The sequence below is a fragment of the Pinus tabuliformis genome, chromosome 6 (assembly GCF_031772625.1).
Source record: "Pinus tabuliformis cultivar Carrire ecotype Pingquan chromosome 6, CPIR1, whole genome shotgun sequence".
NCBI lineage: Eukaryota > Viridiplantae > Streptophyta > Pinopsida > Pinales > Pinaceae > Pinus > Pinus tabuliformis.
This window is the reverse complement of record NC_142292.1, coordinates 1404107215-1404122009: the sequence shown is the minus strand read 5'-3', so window position 1 is coordinate 1404122009 and position 14795 is coordinate 1404107215. Positions and strand designations below refer to the sequence as shown.

The window sequence follows — 14795 nt, the reverse complement described above, 5'->3', positions numbered from 1 at the left end:
CTTCATATTCTTGGACCTTGCAATAAAGGCTTGAGATATTTCATTTGATTCGGTGTCATCCTTTGCCTTGATCCTAGATTCTTCCAAGATACATTGAGCCCATAATTCATCAAAAGGTGTAGTATCCTTCTTTGAGTAGATACTAGTTGCAAAGCTGCTCCAATCAGGTGGCAAAGCATTTAATACACAAACGGTCATTTCAGAGTCGTAAATAGTTTCCCCAAGCCATTGCAACTAGTCCATTATTGTGAGATCTTCATGAGATAAGTGGCCATGTCTTCATCCTTTGACTTCCTTATTCTATATAGTTGATTTCTCAAGGAAATCTTTTGACCTGATGTACTTATAGAGTACAACTTGACCAACTTATCATACATATCCTTGGATGTTTTCAAATCAGCATCAAAGGGAACCAAAGGATCTTTAATGGATTCAACAATGATCCTTTGTGCCCTCACTTCTCCCTTCTTGTACTTTGCTAACTCTTGAGTCTTCTCTTTGTCTGGTACAACTACTTCACCAAGGACATATTCCATGACTTCATTTTCTATGAGTGCCAAGTCAATTCTCTTCTTCCATGCAAGGAAGTTTGTTGATCCAACGAGCTTGTTTCTTTCGTTGCAAATGTAGCGATATGATCTATAGATTAAGACATAGAGGACAATATGATACTTACTTGTCAACCAAGAGTCCTCCTCCTTGATGATGTCTCCAACTATCTTGATGTTTTCAAGACTTTCAAAGAGACTTCAAAGATGCCCTAGAATGATGACTGCTAGGATCCCTTCAACAATAGTTTCTTCAAACAACTTCAGTGAGAGGATGATGATTCCAAGATTCGTTGATGCTTTCTTTTCTTCAAGATGATGCACTAGAGAGCCTTCAATGAAAGCTTATCCTTCCTTCCTTCAATAGGCCTTCTTCTTTCCTTGTCTCCTTTTATAAATGATTCCCCTTGATAAGCAATCCTTTCTTACATCCACAAGATGATCTTCCAACTGCCTTCTCGTCTTTCACCTTAGCTCTTATACCATGTTGGAGAATGTAGTAGGGCAGCTATTGAAACAAATTCTCCTTAACCTTAATAATTGCTTGTGAACTTTAGTTACCTTCTTATGTTCCTTTATTAGATCTTTTCATCAAACAATTATCAAGAGCAAAACCAATGAAGACAATGGACACAAGAAGTAGGCTTCAAGCCAAGGCAAAACCCCTCCAAGGGGAAAACCTACAAAGAATCTCTTCTCTTCTTACAGAATATGCTTCAAATGAGAAATCCAAGACCCAAAACCTTAGACCAAGTCCTCCTCCAAGCACCAAGTTAGCCCTTCAGCAAAGCCCTTGCAATTAGTCAAAATATGTCAAAGTCAACAAGAATCAACGTCCTTCAAATCAACCCTAATCCAACTTTTGGTCCTGCAATTCGGATTCGCAACTCAACCTGCAACTCTTCGGCCCTACAACAACACTAAAACCCTAATTTCCTTCACACATATGAACAAAAAAGTCCAAATTTTAGTCTCTTTTCTTCACTAGGGTTTCCTCCTTTGCTTCTAGTCATTTTAGTTTCAAACCTTGACCTTCTTGTAGCAAGGTTTCAGACCTGCAACTAGATCTGAAATCTCGACCTTTGTAATAGCCGCAGAAGCCCTAGCTTCTTAGCACGTGTGGGAGAATATAGCCCAAAAATAGATTTTCTTTGTTCTTCTTGAATTCTCTTTGCTTCCTTGACCTTCGCTTTAGCTTCCTTGATGTTCCTTGCTTGAGATCGAACTTTTTTCTTGAAAGATTGAATTGGTGCTAAATGAGGTCAAATTTGATTCTATTTATAGCCCTTCCATAAGGTCGAATAGCCTCTCCTAGGCCAACTTGTCACTGACAGAGCCGACTTGTGCTTGGAGGTTCATAAGGACTTTCTAGACTCAAAATAATATATTTTACATGTTACAACTTGAACAATAAGGTCTTATACAATTGGCAAAGACTCTCTTGGCTCAAGAAAAATATTCTTTTGACATGACAAACCCTAGGAGAATGAAATGCATGCTTGACCTAGATGACCAATAAAGTGAAGCATAAACCCATGCTTAAAATTAATGCTTTTCTTTCTCCTTTTTCTTGTAACATAAGATACAGATATTGACATAAGTACAATGACAATTATGAAGACCGAAACTAGTTACATTTTCCAACACCTCCAACAAGGAGCTCTATGCCCTAGCACAAACTGTCAAAAAATGGAAACAATATTTGATGGGAAAGGAGATAGTCATCCACATAGATCACTAGCCGCTATAGTTTTTGCAAGATTAGAGTAAATTACAAAAGACCAAGCATTACAAGTGGATGGGGTTTTTATAGCAGTTTCATTTAGTGATCAAGTACACGAAGGGTGGTACAAACAAGCTGACCAACATGCTTTCAAGGTCACCCACATCAAATATCACAGCTTTGGAAACTATAATGCACATTAGGCCTTTCACCATGATGTACCCAAAGAGGCATATACTAAGAATGAGAACTTGAAGGAGGTGTTTCAACTTTCAACAATTGCAAAACCAAAGTCATGCAGACAATGGAGATAGCATAGTTGATTATCATCTCTAGAATGGGTTAATCTACAAACTAGACAAGTTATGTGTTCCTATAGGTGAGTGACTATAGCTAATCAAAGAGGCTCACTTCTCCAAGGTTGCAAGGCATTTTGGTGTATGGAAGACAGTGGCCAACTTATAGAGGTATGTGTACTGGCCGAGGATGCAAGAAGATGTAACTAGGTTCACAAGAGGATGTATGCTTTGTTGTACCAACAAAACTAGTAACAGAAAACAGGGTATGTACCATCCCTTACCTATACACACTTTTCCTTGAGAAAGCATTTTCGTGTACTTTGTGGGAGGTTTACCTACAACCAAGAAGGGACATGACTACTTGTTTGTGGTAGTTGATAGGTTAAAAATATCATCAATGATCAAGTAGCAAGATTTTTCTTTGGACAGGTATGGGTGCACTTTCGGATACCAAGGAGCATTGTTTCAAATAGGGACAAGATTTCTCAATGCATTTTGAACTACATCCTGAGAGAAGATGAGAATTAAGTCGAAGAGGTCTACAGCATTCTATCTAGATAAATATGGGCAAATAGAAGTAGTCAAGAAGACTTTGGTTCAACTTTTGAGGGGTTACAATCAGAAGCATTCAGAGACTTGGGATGAAAATTGGGTTTATATACAACACTCTTATAAAAGAGCAGCCCACACTTCTACAAGTGAGCCCCCATTTGAAACTTGTTTTGGATGTTTGCCACCTTCACCTTCAGATATTACATATGGACAGCAAGGAGGAGTGACGTAGGATCACACAGGGGATGCTTTAAAGCAGAGAAATTATTTTAGAAGATCAAGCAAATCCATCAGCAAGTATAGGATCAAGTCAAGCACATAAAACAATGTCTAGGGCAGCCTGTGTTGGGTTGTGTTATATTCTTTCCACAACTAGCCTACGTAGTTAACCAGGGGGTTAGAGGGGGGGACAGACCTATATCAGGTTGGGTAAACCTACCTATGGTTTTGTGCATGGTTTTCGCACATGGTTTTGGTCGCGATGGTTTTCGGTCCATGGTATTGGATGCTTCGGCATGTATAAATATGTATTGTAACATTGAAAGGAATATAATGAAAAATCAAGCTGGTAATCCTGGTTTTTGGATCCAGGGGAAAATCTCTGTGTATATGTGTTTTATGTGTTATGCTCTCGCATTGTTTATTTTCTGTGTTTTAGAATTCGTATGCAGGTAATTTCTGTACGGGGTTAGAACCTACAGCCTGGGGGCATGCCGAGTCCGATGGGTACATCATAACAAATCCTCAACACCAAGCAAAGTGAGCTCAATTTTCAGCATCTGGGATTTCTCTAAGGGGCCAATCAACTACTGGAATCATCAAAGTGCCCAACACTCCGCTCTAAAGGGGTTACGTTGCATCTGCAAGGTCATCAATGCACTTTGGAAGTGTGGTACAGCCTAGGCATAATGTGTAGTGTGAGCATGGAGTGTGCCCTAAAGGCCTCTACTGCTCTGTGAAGGAAAAATCGTCTCAAACTCAAGTGAAAGCTACCAATGACAATCATAAGAGATAATGACCATAGATGCATCATTGTAGACCATACATAATGGTTAAGGGTAATATGACTTCAAACTGGGATTACCATCAATTATCTAACTAGACCAAGTCCCGTAAAAATATTCCCCACCTTGTTAAGGATGGCTAGATGGTCTACCCTACTAGGTGCTTCCAACCCCTACGGGGAGGTGACATGTCCAAGGTCAGCGCTTCAATTCATAGGTGTTAACGATAATGGTGGCAACAAAGGGGAAATGCTTTATGGTTGGGTGCCATGGTCGTGCAACAAGTTGATGGAGGCCCATCATCCTGAGTATATAGATGTATGGAGGGAGCAATCGTGGAGGGGTGAGTTACCCCTTTCCTCGACTTGCTTTTTCCACCCCTCTGGTGTGTCATTTACTTCTTTTTGATAATGCTTTGATAGGGAGCATAGCTCAGGTGTCCAAGCTTGCTTTTAATGATATAACATTTATTTACTCTTTAATGATGAGTTAGCTTCTCGTTCATCAAGGTTGGGACATGCAAGGGTTCCTTCATTATGTGATGGAGCATCAAGTGCTCAGAAACTGAGTGATGGCTAATGAGGGTGGTAGCGTTCATGCTAGGATTTTGCCCACATGTTAATTATTGTGTCGGCCATCTTTGGCATTTTAAATTTTATTTTTCTTTCATTGTGGCCATCTTATGCTTTTACCTTTCTTTTAGCTACAGCAACCTTCAAGGCAAGGTTCATAATCCAAACTCATGGATGAGGATATGAGGGTGCCAATCCCAATGAACCAATCTCAGTGAACCCAAAAGGTGGACATGAAATCAGGGGAAGGTGAAAAGTGACAATTATGGAATAATGGTTATGGAAACGTTTTTTCAATCCAATTTTCCCAAGTAGTGCCCTTCCTATAACCCTAAGAGCTTAAAGGAGGTCCCCATTGGACTAGGGGAAAAATCTAACCCCCCTAGTAAGGTGAGAGAACAAGTTTACAATCAATATTGGTCAATCATCTAGATCACCCTTCAATCCATGTTAGAATCAATGTCACATGATCCAGGTTTGAATTCGAGTTCAACAACAATAGAGTTCGATTCAAATTAGAATTTTTCATTAAGGTTCAGATAAGGTTCCTCAATAAGTTCGAATATATATATATAATCTTTATTATTAATTTAAAATCATATATAAATTTTTAAATATATATTTAATATATAAATAATTTATTAATATTTATTATTCATTTGTAATTATATATGATTTATAATTTATATATAAAAGCTATATAATTTACTAATATTTATTAATAATTTATAAATATATGAAAAATATATAAGATTTATTATTGATTTATTAATGTAATTCTAATTTAAACTTATATATATATATTTATAATATATAATATAGATAATAATTATGCTATGTTGCAGGAAACGTGGTATAGAGGTCTGTTTCCGTACGGAAACGGGTACGAAATGCAGAAACGCGTTTGGTACGGCCGTGAAACGCGTTTCCGGCCGTACTGCCACGTTTCCCGAAATGGAAACGTGGCTAGTATGGCCGAAACGCGTTTCAGGGCCGTACAACCCACGTTTCCTTGTTAACTTGTGTTTTTTTTTTTTTTTTTTTTTAATTTGTTTTTTAATTTACTTTTAGGGTATGTTAGTGACTTCTTGTTGCTTCTAGATGCGTCTCTAAAGTTATAAAAGTGAATTTTTGCCCTAGTGTTGATATGCAGTTCATCAGGAAGTTTGAGGGATATGCAGTTCATGGTAATGTTAAATTCTTAAAGTAAAAGTGATATTCTCCTTTATTTTTCATTTTCATCCTTTTACTTAAATTTTTAACATTACCATGAAATTACTCAGGATGTTTGAGAGTGGTTTCGCCCTCATTGGATTTCATATGGAGAAAGTAGAATTTTAGATCTCACTCAAAATCCAGCAGACTTATTTGTTTTTCAGGATTTCAGGATTGGAGGGATTGCAATGTTTCCATTGGATTTTATCATGTACTAGGGTATGGAACTTGTATTTAATCAAGAGAACCAAGCCCTCTATGCATGGGAAACTCCCAATAATTAAGATCATGTAGGGCACTAGGGTATGAAACGTGTATTTAATCAAGAGCACTAAGGTCGTTCGACTATGTAGGAGGAGACTCCCAATACAACAATGGTCCTTCTAAAGAATGGGATGTGGATGCAGAAAATCCTGATTTGGATCTCTCTTTTGCAGCCTTATAGTCTTTATTGTACTTGTAGCCTCATATATTAATATAAATAAAGGCTGATTTTGAGATTTTGATATATAATAAAGGTTGCTTTTGGATATTCCGATATTTTTCTTTTCATTATGTGATCATTCATGAGTAAATGTGATGTAAATTAAATCTTAATGTTTAAGTGTAATAAATTATAATGTATCATTTATGCTTTATGATTGCATATATATATATATATATATATATATATATATATATTCGCGTTTCCCCGTTTCCAAAATTTGGGGAGGTCGCGTTTTGTATCGCTTCCCGTTTCAGAAACTCGTACCCGTTTCCCCGTTTCATGCAACTTAGTAATTATGATATAAAAATACAAAAAAGATATAATCAGCCACCATGTAATGGCATGGCTTCTTGTTGTAGTGTTTTTCATAACCTATTTATCTCCCCACTTGGTCAAATACATTTACAATTGCTTGGTTAAACACAGTTCACTTTGGGGTGGATCATGGTTGTGAACAGCGACCTAAGTTGTGATAATATCACCCTCTTTAACAAACAAATTGCGGCATGTGTTAACAATTGTAACCTTCAACTGTCACCCATCACCACAGTTAGGGACTCACTAGACACTTGATTTCAACAAATCACAACGTCACAATGCAGCAATGAGACCCCCAATCACACGCAATGGAAGGGAGTCACCAGTGGCCTGATTACGACAAAACACACTGTCAAAGTACAACAATGAGAGTCAAGCATTATAATTGGTCCAGTCGGTGGTATAGAGAGAGCACACAACACGCGGAAGTAGCCATTGCATCAAGCCGCAATGAACCATTGACCAAACAGAAACAAACTTCTATTTTTCCTTGGGGTTCGCTGAATTTCGAATTTGAACTTAGAAGTTCGGTGAACCCTTTGACTTAGGTTAGAATTCCCAAAACAGTAAGTAGAAGCACATGATTGCAAAATGGTTAAGTGTTTGTCGAATGGCGACCCACCTTCCTTCAAAAGGAATGCTGAATCGTGAGAGGTGTCTAACTAGTGCAAATGGTGAAGAAATGTGGCATATCGTTATATATTGAGCAAATATAGGGTTGCTAGCTAGCTAGATGTCCAAAATAGGAGAAAAAATTTCTCCTATGGGGTTACCCACTTTTGGTGGGTAACAATTCCATAGTAGAGTAGCTGAGAATGGATAGAGAGAGGGCATAACAGACTGTTTATGTTCTATAGCAACCCACGGGCCACAAGTCTCTCTCCTTTGTATTTGCACCATTTCCATTCAAAGAAAGGGAGAACATAGAAACATCACATTCCAACTAGGTTTTCTCCTTAAAGGGTTTCCCAAGTTATATCTTGGTGTTATTGTGGTTTGTGAGTGATTTTTTTTATTTGTTCTCTATTTTCTGCTTTTTATATATTGCATGCATAAGCAAAAAACGACAACTTAACAAATCCAAAAATCTAATGAAAATTAATCCTCATAATATAGATTTTGGATTTCAATATATTTTTATCAAATTTATTGTGACAATATCCACGACTATTTATGAATCATATATATATATATATATATATATAAGCTCGAGGGCTAGAGTGAGGTTGTTGATACCAGGCCAGCCCACAAGTATACTCACTTAAGAGTTCACAAGGTACAAAGTCAATACAACAATATTCATAGGCACGAAGCCATTACTACAATGCTTATAATGTCACTAGCAGAGATTTGAACTTGGGTGGGGAAGATTGTTGATTTTCTAGTGCAATTAAGGTTAGCACAATATTTTTGAAATTCTGATAATTACTTTTGATGTAGATCTTCTTTTAACTTGTTCCAATATATCATTTAGCAATTATACTTCAGAAATTCAACAATAAAGAATAGTAGAACAATAGAGATCACAATACACAAAAGAGAGACAAGATTTACCCTAGGAAAACCCACTACGGGGAAAAACACAACAACCTTTTCAATAGAGAAATTCTTCTTGTTCAATGAGAGACACACCTAGACCTACGGTGAAACCCGGACTTCTCCAAGTCAAGTCACCCAAATCTGATCCTGCACTTCGCTCTTGATCCTGCACTTCGAGAATTTCAGCCCTCCTGCAATACTAGTTGGCCCAGAATTTTAGCCCTACAACAGTTGCCCCAGTAACCCAGAAAATTCTGGTGCCTTGCAACAGTTGCCCCAGAAATTGCGAATCACGGAGAGAGAGATTCCTTCACACATGTGAGTTGCTAGCAATGTTTTAAAACTCTGACTCCAACACCGACTCAGCCGAGGGTTGACTCCGACTCCGACTCCGACTCGGTATCGACTCGGCCGGCTCAATTTCAATGACTCGGTTGTTGTAAAAAATACATTAAATATTTTTTTTTTATAAAAAAACATAATTTTAAAAATTTTCATTCATGTTTCCAAACACACAGCATTAGAATATAGGTGGAAGACAACATATGATCAAAGTAGGCTCATGAATATATCCATTATATCAAAATGGCACCTAGTGCACCGTCCAATACATACATGATTATGAATCATGATATAAATCATGATATATTGATCAAAACAAAAACACATAACCAAGGAGGCTAGAAATGGCCGCTACAACAAAAGTAAACTGTGACCAGTACTACTGGCTAGTAGCCACTACCAGAGGAGCCAAGATCATGTGGATCAATCTCTGGATCATCATCAGAGTCAGACAGGGGGCCCTATGGCTGCTCCTCATCATCATCTCCAACTGCAACTGTAGAAGTAGTAGCACTAGCAGGCTGTGCAACAGATGCAAGCTGAGATAGACGAGATATGTGCTTCTGTCGTGGTTGAGCAGAGGAAGTGCCTACAACTGGAGGACTTGTTGGTTGTGAGGCTGAGGCTGGTACAAGTGGATTAGGATCTGCATTCAACTGAACATGATGTTCAAGTGATGCTATCGTCTGTAATTCAAAATCCATATCCTCATCAAAAGAAAACTCTGTTGGATGACTCTCCATTACCCAATCTGATGTTGGATAAATGTCTTCCAACACAATGGGATCTAAATCAGGTGTTTTGTTCAACAATTGGTTGCGTCTAAGCCGAAGGTTGTATTGGATATAGACTATATCATTTAACCGTTTTTTATCCAAACGGTTTCTCTTCTTTGTGTGATTCCTCTCAAAGACAGACCCATTGCACTCACACCCAGTAGCACTGCAAGTTTGACTCAAAATACGAATTGCAAACTTCTGCAGTTCAGGACAATGGCTACCAAAAGCCTCCCACCATTGTGCTGCAAAAAACATAGGAGTGTAATGAGTTAGCTCAACAAAATTACAAATTATATCCAACTTTCAAATTATAAACAATTTAACAAAAAAACTATTAAGAATTTGAAAATTGAAATTTTTGTTTACCTGGCTCATCTGCTTCTCTTGCAATCTTTGCTAGGTTCTTCCAAAAGGTACCCGAGGCATTGGTGAAGGTCGTAACCTGTCGGTGTATCTCCAGATGATCACACTCCAATGGGATCATGCGATCAATGCAGTCAATCAGTCCATCTCTAACCTCCCCCCTCAAAGCTCCTGTCTCCTTAGCTTTATAATGATACCGTGGGTTCAAAAAATACCTAGCTGCATGTATAGGGCAATGGAGTTGATTGTTCCATCTTTCATCAATGATTGCCCAAATGGGCCCATACTTAGCCACTTTATCCTTGTATGCCCTCTTTATTTGCTCCTTTGCTTGATCCATAGCCTCATAAATGAAGCCCATAGCCAATCTTTCCCCATCCACCAACCGCAACACCTTAACCAGTGGCTCAGCAAGCTTCACAATCTCTGCTTCCTTTCTCCAAAATATTTCTTCATTAACTTTCTTTTTCAATTCTTTGCCTTCCAACTTGTGAGACCACTGGCTTAGATTCCATTCTTCACTAGAAAACATCTTTTGCAAGTTTCTATATTGTGAAAGCATAGATTGCAATGTCAAAAAATGAGTAGCAAATCTAGTGATGGCAGGCCTAATAATATCCCTGCCCCCAGTGTGTTTCCTCATGAGGCTCAAAGACCAACTAAACAAAAACTAAATTGCTTTGGAGTCCCCCACACTAAACAATTAATAAAAAAAAATTAAAAAATCGTTGTTTTTTTATGTGCCTGGGCCGTTGTACGTAACCCGACCGGGTTAATATGGACTCGACCGAGCCAGCTCGATATTAACCCGACCAGCCGAACTGTTTCCTAGGCCAGATTGATATCTGGAGGCTTGGCTCGAACCAACTCGGCCGAGTCGGTTCCGAGCCAACTGTTTCTAAAAACACAGCTTTTAAAAGATGTAAATTTGAACTTTTAAAATGAAAATTTTGGCTCCAAAAGTGACAAGTCCGCTTTCCTCCAAGTCAAGTTGGCCCTAGCCAAGAGACACATCCAATCACCCTAGACAGACTACTATATAAAAGCAACTCGAGCTCCTCATTTGGGAAATTCACCTTCCTCTCTCAAGACAGTTTCTGGGCAAGTGAGCGAAGGACAAGAAGGACGAGAAGGACAAAGAAGGACAAAGAAGAAGGCCAAATTTTCTCTCTTATCTTTCTCTAGCAACCAATGTTTTTAAAAACGGCCGGCTTGGAACCAACTCGACCGAGTTGGTCCAAGCCAAGCCTCCAGATATCAACTCGGCCTAGGAAACGGTTTGGCCGGACGGGTTAATACCAAGCCGGCCGAGTTGTCTAACAACTCGGCCAACTCGGTATTAACCCGGTCGGCTCGGCCGAGTCCGTATTAACCCAGTCGGGTTACGTACAATGGCCCAGGCACATAAAAAACAACGATTTTTTATTTTTTATTTTTAATAATTGTTTAGTGTGGGGGACTCCAAAGCACTTTAGTTTTTGTTTAGTTGGTCTTTGAGCCTCATGAGGAAACACACTGGGGACAGGGATATTATTAGCCCTGCCATCACTAGATTTGCTACTCATTTTTTGACATTGCAATCTATGCTTTCACAACATAGAAACTTGCAAAAGATGTTTTCCAGTGAAGAATGGAATCTAAGCCAGTGGTCTCACAAACTGGAAGGCAAAGAATTGAAAAAGAAAGTTAATGAAGAAATATTTTGGAGAAAGGCAACAGAGATTGTGAAGCTTGCTGAGCCACTAGTTAAGGTGTTGCAGTTGGTGGATGGGGAAAGATTGGCTATGGGCTTCATTTATGAGGCTATGGATCAAGCAAAAGGAGAAAATAAAGAGGGCATACAAGGATAAAGTGGCTAAGTATGGGCCGATTTGGGCAAATCATTGATGAAAGATGGAACAATCAACTCCATCACCCTATACATGCAGCTAGGTATTTTTTGAACCCACGGTATCATTATAAAGCTAAGGAGACAAGAGCTTTGAGGGGGGAGGTTAGAGATGGACTGATTGACTGCATTGATCGCATGATCCCATTGGAGTGTGATCAGCTGGAGATACACCAAAAGGTCACGACCTTCACCAATGCCTCGGGTAACTTTGGGAAGAACCTAGCAAAGATTGCAAGAGAAGCAGATGAGCCAGGTAAACAAAAATTTCAATTTTCAAATTCTTAATAGTTTTTTGTTAAATCGTTTATAAGTTGAAAGTTGGATATAATTTGTAATTTTGTTGAGCTAACTCATTACACTCCAATGTTTTTTGCAGCACAATGGTGGGAGGCTTTTGGTAGCCATTGTCCTAAATTGCAGAAGTTTGCAATTTGTATTTTGAGTCAAACTTGCAGTGCCACTGGGTGTGAGCGCAATTGGTCCGTCTTTGAGAAGATTCACACAAAGAAGAGAAACCGTTTGGATCAAAAACGATTAAATGATCTAGTCTATGTCCAATACAACCTCCGGCTCAGATGCAACCAACTGTTGAACAAAAGACCTGATTCAGATCCCATTATGTTAGCAGACATTGATCCAACATCAGATTGGGTAGTGGAGAGTCATCCAACAGAGTTTGCTTCTGATGAGGATATGGATTTTGAATTACAGACGATAGCATCACTCGAACATAATGTTCAGTTGAATGCAGATCCTGATCCACTTGTACCAACCTCAGCCTCACAGCGAGCAAGTCCTCCAGTGGTAGGCGCTTCCTCTGCTCAGCCACGACAGAAGCGCATATCTCGTCTATCTCAGCTTGCATCTGCTGCACAACCTGCTAGTGCTACCACTTCTACAGTTGCAGTTGGAGATGATGATGAGGAGGAGCCATGGGGCCCCATGTCTGACTTTGATGATGATCCAAAGATTGATCCACATGATATTGGCTCCTTTGGCAGTAGCTACTAGCCAGTAGTACTGGTCACAGTTTACTTTTGTTGTAGAGGCCATTTCTAGCCTCCTTGGTTATGTGTTTTTGTTTTGATCTCTATATCATGATTCATGTCATGTATGTATTTGAAAGTGCATTGGGTACCATTTTGATATAATGGATGAACTCATGAGCCTACTTTGATCATATGTTGTCTTCCATCTATATTCTAATGTTGTGTGTTTCGAAACATGAATGAAAATCTTTAAAATCATGTTTTTTTATAGAAAAAATAAATATTTAATGTATTTTTTACATCGACTAAGTCATTGAAATCGAGCCGGCCGAGTCGATACCGAGTCAAAGTCGGAGTTGACCCTCGGCCGAGTCGGTGTCAGAGTTTTAAAACATTGATCAAGACATGACCCCTTTGGGAAATGTTTTACAAGTACAACAACTTTTGAAATGGGTTAGTAACTTGGTAGTTACGACACTTGATGAGATGAAAACGCTCATTTTCAGCACCTTTGAGCAGAGAATTAGAATTCAGGAAGCATTGTTTCTTAAACAATGGAGAAACATTACTTTTAACTCCATTCTCATATTCTTTGGCATGCATTCTTAAAATAAAGCACAAATACTTTAAAGTTTAAACAGAAAAGCAAATCCATATTCCAACTGGCAATAACTAAATTCACAAGTCAGCAATATCACCAAAGGAGAAAGCATAATTAAGAAATATGTATATATTTTCTCGGCCAAATGCAAAAGCATGTACCTGTTTTATTTTCTTTAGAACTGCTTGAACAGTTCTCTTGCGCTGAACAGAGCTCTCTTCTTTTGTTTTGCCACTTGAAAGAGCTGGAACCTGTGACAAGGGTGAAGGCACTGGTTGTATATTTGTCTCAGATGATGCTTCTACATGTCGTTCCCTTGAAGTTGAAATCCCCTGTATGACAGAAATAAGTGAAAGTTTAGAATCTTAGTGCATTGTCCTGACACCACAATACACTTTGTCTGGTCAGATGTGTTTTATCGATACAAAATATGCAAGCATAAATCCACAGCAGCTTGAATATGGTTTAATAAATGTTAACACTGAAAACACTGCTGTCATATCCTTTGATGAGTAGATACATGGAAATTCTTTTAATAAAGATGGAACCTGAATGAATATTTTACATTCAAATATTCTGAGCATTGTCATCTTAATGAGTTGTAAGAATAGTGTGCAATTGCAAATATGTTTTTAATTTCTTAGAAGCTAATCAGAGACATGTAACTTTTGAAGATATAAATAAAATTCCAGAGAAAATTTCATTTTAATTATTTACAATAGCCAGTCACTGGCTTCTTACATGCATTATGAATTAAGTTGATGAGAAGAGATGCATATTGCCCACTATTCATTCATATTAATGTTTTTGTTTGTAAACTCCAACTTGACACAATCAGTGTACAATAGGCTTAAGTATGTATAAAGGCATAAATTAATTTTATGCCTGCCTTTATTTCAAGTGAAGCGAACTTTCACCTTGCACTAGTGTAATATGCAATAGTCCTAAGTAGCAGTCCTATGTCTGTCTTCTGTTTCAAAAGAAAGGAAAATTTCACAGGTACCTTCAAATGTGAAGGTATGCCAAATGCAATGACCTAATACTCGTCAAATAGAGCAATTCAATAAGCAAGGGATAATAAATTCAAATAGAGTGAGGGCAATAGAGAATTGAGACCAGGATACATGTTGGCCCCTTAATTGTCGGATGGCAGGACATGGAGGCACCAGCTCCAGCAAGCAGAGGATCAGGGTCACAACACCCATATTGGTAAGAACAGTTGACAGAGTGACAAAACCAACTCAGACACAGTTGAGCAGCAGATTTCAAAGAACGTGATTCCCAATTTTCCAGGAACAATGCAATTGGATGGTTGCATGCAACCCGGAGGAGGATTATGAACAGAGTGATGAGAATTAATGGCAGCCAATTCGGTTAATCTAGGGCTTTTGACTAATTCCTTGTCTCTTCCGGCCCTTTGTATAAATTCAACCATAATATAAGGAAGGGGTTATGTGGTTAGACAATGTGATGGTTGTTGTTCTAAGTATTGGTTTTTAAATGTATGAGCATGATGATTAAAATCGCACATGGTGGCAGTGTGAAGAGAAAACCACACCATGTATCCAGAGGT

At 38.5% G+C, this 14795-nt stretch overlaps 1 protein-coding gene across 1 annotated transcript in view; it reads right to left on the bottom strand.

Moving 5' to 3' along the window:
• The window catches only part of LOC149263916 (uncharacterized), a 155184-nt gene that overhangs the window by 15654 nt on the left and 124735 nt on the right, over window positions 1-14795 (bottom strand). The window contains exon 4 of the mRNA XM_089426840.1: window positions 13384-13554. Within this exon, the coding sequence (XP_089282966.1) occupies window positions 13384-13554 (171 nt within the window). The remainder of the gene's footprint in view (window positions 1-13383; window positions 13555-14795) is intronic.